Below are 12,012 nucleotides of genomic sequence, written 5' to 3' on the forward strand. Positions count from 1 at the left end.
CACCAAAAACTACAATGCTAAATATGTTAAACTGGCTCAGTGTAAAACAGTCGATATATTATTTCACATTGAAATTTATACATCATATGAAATTAGGAATAACACCGAATTATCTCAACGGGAGAATACATTTTAATCATGAAATACATAACTATGGAACTAGAAGCAGCGGAAATATAAGACTGCCTAGAGTAAGAACGGAGTTCGCGAAGAAGACTTTAGAATATATAGGTTATAAAATGTACAATGAATTACCAAATGCGATAAAAGACTGTGAAAATATTAATAAGTTTAAAGCAAAATTATTTTTATACTGTAAGTCATTAAGCATGTAATGTATACAATTTATTTATATATATATATATATATTTTTTTTTTTTTACCTTGAACTAGGTCTTAAAGACCGTAAATAAATAAATTATTATTATTATTAACTGTCAGCGGGTGGTAACATTGGCATCCGACCACCTGCTTATACTTATTTCGCTCAAGCGTACCGCCGACTTCATCGTCACAGAAAAGCGCACTTTCATTAACTTTGAAAAAGGAAAGTGGGACGAATACCAGTCCTTTACAGACAACCGCTTTGCTGCCCTCCCTATCCCGTCTGATGCCCGTCAAGGGGAGCGTGCTTTCCGCAAGGTCATAGAATCCGCCTCGGGTCGCTTCATTCTCGCCGGTAGAATTCCCGAAATTCGGACCCACTTGCAGGCGGAGGCAGCAAGTTTAGCAAGAAAACGTGAACTTATAAGACAGATCGATCCCAGCGACCCCCTAATAAGGGATATAAACAAATGTATCAGATTGGTTGTGGATGAACACAAGCGGGCGAAATGGGAGGAGCACCTAAGCGGTTTTAACCTCTCAGCCGGTGTAGGTAAACTTTGGTCCACCGTGAAGTCCCTTTAAAATCCGTCTAGGCACGATGACAAAGTTTCCATCGCCTTTGGCGATAAAGTGCTGTCGGATGCCAAAAAAATGCGCGAGCGCTTTCTGCCGACAATACGTAATGCATTCTACGGTCGACAAAGATAGACGGAGGGCCAACAGACACGCACATAAACATAAATTCAGCGCGTCACGAATTACCATGACAGCCAAAGAGGTTGAGGATGCCAACGGTCATGCCAAACCATCCAAAGCAGTGGGCCCAGACGGCATAGCCACGCCGATGCTTAAAAGCCTAGGGGAAGATGGTTTCAAATATTTAGCGCATGTCTTCAACCTGTCTCTTTCCACCTTTGTCATACCCGAAAAATTGAATATAGCCAAGGTGGTCCCGCTAATAAAGCCTGGGAAACCAGCTAACATAGGAGATGCATATCGCCCGATATCTCTCCTATCGCCAGTAGCCAAGACGCTTGAAGCTATTTTGCTCCCCTACTTCAAAGAAAATTTGCAGCTAGCCTATCATCAGCATAGCTTCAGAAAACTCCATAGCACCACCACCGCGCTAAATGCCATCAGCACCCAGATAAAATGCGGTTTAAATCAAAACCTCCACCATAGAACAGTACTTGTTACGCTAGACCTATCAAAAGCTTTTGATACGGTCAACCATTGCACGTTAGTGCAAGATCTGGAAGGGTCTACCCTTCCCCCATGTCTTAAAAAGTGGACCGCAAATTATCTGGGTGGTCGGCAGGCATCGGTGCAATTTAGAAATGAAACATCAAAACCAAGAAGAATTAAACAAGGGCTGCCACAGGGTGGTGTCCTATCCTCACCATAATGAGTTGCTATCGTTTCCTACGCCGATGACTGCACAATAATGGCCACAGGCCCAGGCCCACAGATCGATGAGCTTTGAAACAGAATAAACGGCTACCTCCCTGATCTCCAGTTTCTTCGCCTCGCAAAACCTGGCATTATCACCGGCTAAATCCTCCGCGACCTTATCTACAACATGGACGTCCCAAATGTCGACCATTTTGAACATCCACGTCGATGGCACTATTCTACCGACTTTAGTACACCCCAAAATCTTGGGTGTGACGTTTGATCAGGATCTACATTTTGGTGAGCACCAGCCACAATTGTGCCGAAAATCCAGAGCCGTATTAAATCCTCAAATCCCTTGCTGGCAGTACTTGGGGAAAAGACAAATAAACGCTCATTACCACATCCAAAGCAACTGGCCAGCCGATTGCATGCTACGCGTCCCCTATATGGTCGACAAGCCTAAACATTACCCACTGGAAGAAGCTACCGGCCTGCCATGATACTGCTCTCAGAACCGCCACGGGCTGTCTTCTTATATCCCCGGAACACCATCTACAAAATGAGGCGAGAATACTTCCCATCAGGGAGAGAAATGAGATGCTAACCAAACAGTTCCTGTTGAATACCCAGAAACCTGGGCATCCCAACAGACATCTGATTGATAAACCAACACCGCCTAGGGACTCAAGGAGTCATCTCCGTAAGCATTTTGAGGAAATACGGCACCTGAGAACTCAGCCGTATGAAGCAAAAAAACACAAGCTGGTCCTTGGTGAACTCCACAAATAGGCGTCGGACCTTTATGCCAGGAATTGCCCGGTGAATCCAGTACTCAAAGAACAGTACCCAAAACTTGCGGAAGAGGAACTCCCCAGGTAAATGCGAGTCACTCTAGCTTAACTTCGTTCTGGATACTGTAACAGATTAACCTCTTACCTATCCAGAATCAACCCCGACATACAAAATGTATGCCCCGCTTGCAATGTGTGTCCCCACATGACACCAACCATCTCTTTAATTGTAATGTGGAACCAACGCCTCTAACACCCCTTTCATTATGGTCCACCCCCAGCAAGTTTCCTTTGACTCCCGTTAGAGGATATTGGTCAAAATTTGTGATCGGTCGCAACTATTAGGTGGGGCGAAGCACTGCTACAACAACAACAACAGCGTAATCCGAATGTAAACAAGTCTTCTTATATAATTTGAAGTAACATGACTTTTTGTTAAGCAAAAATTTTATTTCTTTAGTAATGACTCAACCTTGTGAGATTAATTATTTTATATAATTTATACTTATAATTAATAATTTTGAGGTCAATATTATTTAGGAATAAAAGCACTTTTTATTATTTAAAGCGTAAGCCCCGTAGTTGCTCGAATCCAATCCAAGTAGGAAGTGATACGAGTATTTAAATCTGGTGCATTTTTTTCACATCCTTTTTTTGAACCAAGAGACATAATACCAATTTGAAGCTTTGAAGATGCCAACACCAATGGGCCACCAGAATCACCACTACAACTTCCAATACGATTGACAGTGCCAGTACAAATTTTATCGTTATCGATCATAGATGAACCAAATTCTTTAGCACATACTTCGTTCGAGACCACTCTAAAATTGGCAAACTGTAAAATAGGTGAAATCGATGCGGATCTATCAGAGGTATAACCCCATCCATAAGCCACTACAGTTTTATAAACGTAAGTGCGATAGCTTGAATCACATTTTGGTAGGGACACCGCTTGAATGGCATCTGAATAAATTACATATGGAATTTTGATCAAAGCTATATCATTTCTAGCAGTTGCCATATCGAATTCGGGATGAACTTTAATGTCACATTTGTCTACCTCAATGGGTGCAATGGAATCTAAGTGCGTGATGCTGCCTAAGTATACGATCACCTTCACAGCACTGAAATGGAAAGAATTGACTAGATCTGATTGCGTATCGACAGTACGTTATTGGGTGATTAACTTATTAGTTTTTCTTTTCGCCAATTGTCTCACACCCTAGAATATACAGTACATATAATTCAAAACTTACGTTAAAGTACAATGAGCAGCCGTCAGCACCCATTCATTGCTTATTAGAGATCCACCACAAAAGTAATAATTTTGACCATCATATAACTTCAAACCAGCTTGATAAGGAAATTGATTAGCCGCAGCTGATTGACCATTTGATATACGTGGACTTACAACTACGTTTTGCATCATAGACCCCAAGCGTTCACGTTGTGCATTTCTAGGTACCCGAATTTCAAACGCCGAGGCGATGCATAGTAGGACCGAAAAAGCTATCAACGATTTCATATTGCTGCCCTTCAAGCAAATTTAGACTGATAAGAGTAATGGTAATTTTTGCTTATTTATAGTATAGTTGAGTTGTGTACTATGGGGATATTTGCATAACGTTGTCACAAAAGTCTGTATTTCGGCAGGGCACAGTACAGTATTTGCTGGATATAAGTAAAATTAAAAATGCATGAGAGGCAGTAGTAATAAGCGGAATATGCTTATATTAAAACGAGCTTTCAAGCGCAGACTGTTCCTGTACTGATATTGTCGTTAACTCGCATGTTTTAAGGCCATTTTCGTTATCTTCGGCTAAGGCTAACTGACACTTTATTTGACAAAAGTCGTAAGTAGATCTGTCAGAAAAGTACAAGTTAGCGTTAACTGGGGCCTGCTTAGTACGCAAAATTGCACGCGCTCAATAACATTTTGTTTGAACAGAAAAAAATAAAATAAAAAAATTTTAAGCACTTCCTTTATATAAATCGTTCTCGAGTTGGTCGGGCTTGGTACCTGAGCGTACTGGACCTGCATCCGGCAAAGGACCATCATGATTTTCTCCTTTTCTTACATTTTCTAGGTTTCTTAACCTATATGTTAAGTTTTACGCTTGTGGCTCAATGAGAACTTACATAAAAATCAATCCCAAAATTCCCTCCGTTCCGTTTGCTTTTCCTAAATATCTCAGTTCGTGCTCCCCCCTAGTGAACACAATGTGTCATCGGCTGTCATCGACCTATGAACTAAGCTTTAAATTTTTAGCATCTAGCTTATCGAGAAGTTATATAAAATCTGGTTGAAAATTTTCAAACTTTTATCTAAATATTTCGATCCGTGCGCCGCCTAACGGATTATTTTTATACTCAGTTGAGCAGAGCTCACAGAGTATATTAAGTTTGATTGGATAACGGATGGTTGTACAGGTATAAAGGAATCGAGATAGATATAGACTTCCATATATCAAAATCATCAGTATCGAAAAAAAATTTGATTGAGCCATGTCCGTCCGTCCGTCTGTCCGTTAACACGATAACTTGAGTAAATTTTGAGGTATCTTGATGAAATTTGTTATGTATATTCCTGGGCACTCATCTCAGATTGCTATTTAAAATGAACGATATCGGACCATAACCACGCCCACTTTTTCGATATCGAAAATTTCGAAAAACCGAAAAAGTGCAATAATTCATTACCAAAGACAGATAAAGCGATGAAACTTGGTAGGTGAGTTGAACTTATGACGAAGAATGGAAAATTAGTAAAATTTTGGACAATGGGCGTAGCACCGCCCACTTTTAAAACATGGTAATTTAAAAATTTTCCAAGCTGTAATTTGGCAGTCGTTGAAGATATCATGATGAAATTTGGCAGGAACGTTACTACTATTACTCTATGTACGCTAAAAAAAAATTAGCAAAATCGGAGGAGGACCACATCCACTTAAAAAAAAAAATGTTTTTAAAGTAAAATTTTAACAAAATATTTAATATCTTTACAGTATAAAAGAAAATTATGTCAACATTCGACACCAGTAATGATATGGTGCAACAAAATACAAAGATAAAAGAAAATTTCAAAATGGGCGTAACTCCCCCTTTTTCATTTAATTCGTCCATAATACTTTTAATGCCATAAGTCGAACAAAAATTTCCCAATCCTTTTGAAATTTGGTAGGGGCATAGATATTATGACGTTAACTGTTTTCTGTGAAAATGGACGAAATCGGTTGAAGCCACGCCCAGTCTTTATACACAGTCTTTCGTCTGTCCTTCCGCATGGCCGTTAACACGATAACTTGAGCAAAAATCGATATATCTTTACTGAACTTAGTTCACGTACTTATCTGAACCCGCTTTATCTCGGTATAAAAAATGAACGAAATCCGACTATGACCACGCCCACTTTTTCGATATCGAAAATTACGAAAAATGAAAAAATGCCATAATTCTATACCAAATACGAAAAAAGGGATGAAACATGGTAATTGGATTGGTTTGTTGACGCAAAATATAGCTTTATAAAGAACTTTGTAAAATGGTTGTGACACCTACCATATTAAGTAGAAGAAAATGAAAAAGTTCTGCAGGGCGAAATAAAACACCCTTTAAATCTTGGCAGGTATTACATATATAAATAAATTAGCGGTATCCAACAGATGATGTTCTGGATCACCCTGGTCCACATATTGCTCGATATCTGGAAAACGACTTCACATATACAACTACCACCACTCCCTTTTAAATCCCTCATTAATACCTTTAATTTGATACCCATATCGTACAAACACATTCTAGAGTCACCCCTGGTCCACCTTTATGGCGATATCTCGAAAAGGCGTCCACCTATATAAATAAGCCCCACGCCCTTTTAAAATACTCATTAACGTCTTTCATTTGATACCCATATCGTACAAACATATTCTAGAGTCACCCCTGGTCCACCTTTATGGCGATATCTCGAAAAGGCGACCACCTATAGAACGAAGGCCCACTCCCTTTTAAAAATACTCATTAACACCTTTCGTTTGATATCCATTTTGTACAAACATATTCTAGAGTCACCCCTGGTCCACTTTTATGGCGATATCTCGAAAAGATGTCCACCTATAGAAATAAGCCCCACGCCCTTTTAAAATACTCATTAACGCCTTTCATTTGATACCCATATCGTACAAACATATTCTAGAGTCACCCCTGGTCCACCTTTATGGCGATATCTCGAAAAGGCGACCACCTATACAACTACCACCACTCCCTTTTAAAACCCTCATTAATACCTTTAATTTGATACACATATCGTACAAACACATTCTAGAGTCACCCCTGCTCCACCTTTATGGCGATATTTCGAAACGGCGTCCACCTATAGAACTAAGGCCCACTCCCTTTTAAAATACTCCTTAACACCTTTCGTTTGATACCCATTTTGTACAAACATATTCTAGAGTCACCCCTGGTCCACCTTTATGGCGATATCTCGAAAAGGCGACCACCTATAGAACGAAGGCCCACTCCATTTTAAAAATACTCATTAGCACCTTTAATATGTATGTATTTCAATATTTTATTTTCAATTTTGATTTTTCTTTTTTAAAAAATGTTCATTATTGCAGAAGTTAGATCTTGATATACGACATTCTTGTTCGTTAAAGTAAATATTTTAACAAATTAAAAAATATAATTAAATAGGAATATTACAATTAATTTTATACTGGCGATTACCCACAATTGGCGATCCTGCTCAACGTGAATCTACATGCGTCACTACCAAAAAACAACATTTTAATCAAAACCATAAAATTTTGTACAAACTAATTAAAGATCGAGCAATTAATTTGTATACCCTTGCCATTAATATACTAATTATCAACGAATGACAATTAAATTTAATTTGATATATGCAAACTTCAACATCAAAAGAATATGAATGTGTGAACATTATATATGCGTTTATAAACATACATATATCCTGACTTATATTTATATATGCATATCAAATAGATTGTATCGTATTTTGTACACACAAAAAAATGTTGGTGCCAAAACCCCACTGCGTTGTGTTGTTCTATACAAACAAAAATAGCGCGAATTTCATATCCAAGAAGTGTTGAAAAAGAGCTATTTTGAAAAAAGAATTTAAAAAATAATAAAAAAAAAAAAAGATTATTTGTAATTGCTTCGGCCGGAATTTGAGCCCAGGACGTTCGGTTTGAAAAGCGAATCACGCTTCCACTACACCACTGCGGCTTGCTCTTTACATATGTCATTACTCAATACAACGAGCACAATTCGAAAGCACACCAAAATTAGTTCGCATATTACTCCGAAAAGTGTTAGAACCACACTTTATTTTTTTGTGTATACAAAACCTACAAGAATGATCCTTTAAAATTGAATCCAAACGAAGTGTACACAAAAATATTTCCAACTCTAATATATACAAAAACATATTTCAAATATAAAATTATAAACTGCGTACCTGCATATCTACGAAATGAAAAGTTTTGCTTTTATTGGCAAACGAGTTCAAAAGACAATAGCTAAATAAATACAAATAGAAATGTTTGCAACAAAAAAAAAACTACATCGGTTATAGCAACAACAGTATTAAGACCTATAAAAATAAGAGTAGTAGGAACAATAATACAATGGTAAGAAACAGTGATAATAATCATGGTACATTTGTACCTTTTTTGGTACATTTCGCTTCCCGAAAGTACGTTTGTACTACATTGACATATTTGGTAAATTTTTGTAAAACACAGCACTACACTGCAAGTCATTTGCAAAGCAGCTCTGAATGTACAAAAAAAATTTTAATTTTTCGAAGAAAATGTATAGTTAAGTTGTTTTATTGCCGAGCACAATTTGCCATTTGCAATTATAGATCATTTAAATATGCTTAAGAAAAAAAGCATAACTGATTCTAAAATTGTGAACAAATTTTGATCAAAAGAATTAAAGCACAGAAAATAATAACTCTAATAACAAGGCCAGAAAATTATAAATCCATAATTTCGTTTTGTCCGAAGAATTATTACTCTCTAATAATAGACGAAACGACTGGTATATGTATATCAAAAAATTTGGCAGTTTCGATTCGAATTTTTAATAAAAAGTGCATTGATAGATTTTTAAATTTGATACCTTTGACCGATTGTAGCACGGAGAGTATTTTTAATGTCATTATTAAATCTTTGAAAGACCATTCAATACCACTTGAAAAAATTATTGGTTCCACTGCCGACAATTCCTCGGTTATGATGGCAGCAAAAAGCCGAGTGCAAGCAAGTTGTTCCAAATCTGCATGTTAATCGATATGTTTGTCACATTTTAAATTTAGCCTCAATAGATGCTTGTGATGTATTTCCCTGCAAAATTGATAAATTTTTAAAAGACGTAAACTATCATGGAGAAATATGCGGACGAGGCAACAGAGAGTATAAAAGCAGCGCAAGCTGAGTAATAATGAATCAGTTTTGATTAAAACACGCCATTGGTTGTGAAGTATAATTGTGAAGTACTACTCCCAAAGTAATCTAAATAAAGTCCAGTTTACAATACTGAATATTGCAGTGATTTTGTTCAACAGCTTAGCGATTCGAACGTCAGCAGAAGGTGCAATAAGAAGCAGGATTTCACAAAATTCGTGACAGTATCATACACCACCACTGGACATACACATGTCTACACCACAGCGTCATACAAATGACTTGCTTATAGATTTACAAGGTAATGCCTTTTAAGATGGCCTTGTAAATCAATTTGACAAACAAAATAACACTGAAATATATGCTACTTCAGTGAAACTTGCCCAGTTTTGGACGTATTGCCCTGAAGCGTGCTTTATCCATACTGAAATTCAATTTGGCAGGAAAAATATAACGCCGATAAAATATGAATATGTTATCATTGCACTTCCTCAAGATGTCAATATGACAATTTTGGATTGGTTTCAAATCCTACTAGCGGTAATAAATTTTCTTTTCTTTTTTGCTCTTTGAAGGAAGTTAACTTCAGTGAAAGGATACACAAGAATTTGAAATTTACAAAGGTATTATTAACCCCGATGCAGTTGTTTCTGAGTTCGCCTTGTGGAAACAAAATTGTGTTAGGAAGAACTATTGAAGCCCTATACCAATTTAACAAAGAATATATTACTGGAAAAAGATTCTTATTACAAGTTTATGCGACATTGCCGGTAACTACATGCTCGGCTGAAAGATTTTTTTCAACACTTAAAAGGATAACAAGTTGTTTACGTAATTCCACGGGGCAGGAAAGACTTAATGGCTTAGCTATAATGAGTACACATCTTCGGTTTCAAATGGAAACGGACGAGGTAATAGATCACTGCCCAGCGAAAAAGTCCAGACGCCTTAATTTAATATTAAATTGAAATTCTAACAAAGATACCTTACCTACTTACCTTACATGTTTGAATAATAAGTAAGAAATTGCAACATGTATACTAAAAAAATTTGTTTAAGTTTGTAACGTATGAAGCGTATTATTGTTTTACCCATTTGTTGTTTCTTTAAAAAAATTACTTGTGGTAATTTTATATTTATGCATAGTTTTCATTTAAATGCATTACCATTTGTGCACCTAAGCAAAGCAATATGTCATTTTAAGAATGGTCCCCCAATGTTGATCACATTTGCTTTATGTATAAGGATCTGGTCGGTGACAGTGTCATATTTTGTATTGGGCAAATTTGCTACACCAGTTTGCAAATGCAATGAAGACCATTGCACCTTACCTTGAACTATCCTTATACATGTTTTTTTATACCCAGCTGTACTTGTACACAGGATATTACAACTTTGATTGGATAACGGGGAGGTTGTACAGGTAAAAAGGAATCGAGATAGATATAGATTTCCATATATCAAAATCATCAGTCTCGAAAAAAAAAAAATTGAATGAGCCACGTCCGTCCGTCCGTCCGTCTGCCCGTTAACACGATAACTTGAGTAAATATTGAGATATCTTCACCAAATTTGGTACACGAGCTTATCTGGACGCAGAATATATTGATATTGAAAGTGAGCGAAATCATATGATAACCACGCCCAGTTTTTATTTATATAACATTTTGGAAAACACAAAAAACCTTATTATTTAATAAATAATAAACCTAGAATGTTGAAATTTGACGTCTGGAATGATATTGAGACTCTTGATAAAAATTTGAAAAAAATTTTAAAATGGGCGTGGCGGTACTTGTGATAAAATCAATTTACAAATATTTATTAACCATAAATCAAAAATCGTTAAACCTATCGTAACGAAATTCGGCAGAGAGGTTGCCTTTGCTATAGGGAATGATTTGAAGAGAAATTAACGAAATCGGTTAAGGACCACGCCCACTTTTATATAATTATTAGAAATTAGACTTCCTTACTTGTTTAAATTTTTTTTTGCATACCTCAAGGTTAGACCAAATAAGATTCTGAACTACAACAAATGGATTTTAAATTCATATCTATATTTTCCTTCAAGTAATCTATATATATAAAAAATTAATGTCCGTTTGTGTGAGGCTTATAGAACCAAAATCTAGCCGGTCGATTTTGTTCAAATTTGGTTGCGATCGACGCACAGGGTCTCGAGATATAGGCCAAAACGTGGACCCGGGTACCCCTAGAATGTGTGTGTGATATGGATATCAAATGAAAGCTGTTGCAATAACCTGGCAAAACTGATAAATATGCATGTGAAGCCGAAATAAAGACATGAATTAATAATATACACATACCTATTTACATACGTCCTATTCGATTTGCCTGAAATTTGGTATACAAATTTGCCTATATTAGTATTTACAATCCTTTTTTCCGGGAAGTAGACCAGAGACGGACTGGGACTGGGATTAGGACTAAGACTGGGACTGAGACTCGAAGTGGGACTGGGACTAGGACTCGGAATGGGACTGGAACAAAATACATACTACCCTCTGGGACTGGCAATAAGGGATGAAGAAGAATGAGAAGAACTTTAGAGAAGAGAAAAGAGAGAAAGAGAAGGAGACTGAGAAAGAGATAGAATGAGTCGAAGAAAGACGGACGGAGGAGTGAATAAAAGGATTAGGAAAAGGTGATGGGGGGAGGGCAGAGTTAGACGGAAAAATGTATTAAAATGTATGCAGATATGCCACATTTAGGGCAGAACAACGTCTGCCGAGTCGGCTGGTTGTTAATATAAAAATTAAATATCAAACCATAAACTCATTTAAAAATATTTAATTCATATTTCATTTCAAAAATATGATACCTCCGCACATTTAATAAGTCATAATGGATGTATATATGTTTGTATGTGTTGTATTGTGTGTGTATTGCAAATCTAAGATTACCATATACTCAACTTTAAGCTATAACAGGAAATTTTGAATTCGACTCTAAGTTGTTCAAGCGCGGGCCCAATCATACACTTACATTTTTACAATATCACAATTCTTCAAATACTTCAAGGCTTTTTTTTTGTG

At 36.7% G+C, this 12,012-nt stretch overlaps 3 protein-coding genes across 4 annotated transcripts in view; all 3 read right to left on the reverse strand.

Annotated features, from left to right (window-relative positions):
* LOC137252876 (capon-like protein) overlaps positions 1-12,012 on the reverse strand; it is a 682,759-nt gene that overhangs the window by 408,307 nt on the left and 262,440 nt on the right. The window lies entirely within an intron of this gene.
* LOC137253006 (collagenase-like) overlaps positions 1-12,012 on the reverse strand; it is a 73,365-nt gene that overhangs the window by 37,532 nt on the left and 23,821 nt on the right. The gene's annotated exons all lie outside the window — the stretch shown is intronic.
* LOC137233842 (collagenase-like) lies at positions 3,007-4,027 on the reverse strand. Its single transcript, XM_067757317.1, has 2 exons — positions 3,773-4,027; positions 3,007-3,640 (listed from the first exon to the last, which is right to left on the reverse strand). The coding sequence occupies exons 1-2, from the start codon at positions 3,943-3,945 to the stop codon at positions 3,076-3,078; spliced, it is 738 nt and encodes a 245-aa protein (XP_067613418.1). The 5' UTR covers positions 3,946-4,027; the 3' UTR covers positions 3,007-3,075.

This window comes from Eurosta solidaginis, chromosome 5 (assembly GCF_040869045.1).
Source record: "Eurosta solidaginis isolate ZX-2024a chromosome 5, ASM4086904v1, whole genome shotgun sequence".
Classification (NCBI taxonomy): Eukaryota; Metazoa; Arthropoda; class Insecta; order Diptera; family Tephritidae; genus Eurosta; species Eurosta solidaginis.

Excerpts from the sequence above, each read along its gene's own strand:
- LOC137233842 (XM_067757317.1), bottom strand. The coding sequence starts at position 3,945 with ATGATGCAAAACGTAGTTGTAAGTCCACGTATATCAAATGGTCAATCA. Across the intron at positions 3,641-3,772 it reads GCTGCTCATTGTACTTTAAC|TGCTGTGAAGGTGATCGTAT; the intron begins GTAAGTTTTGAA and ends TTTCCATTTCAG.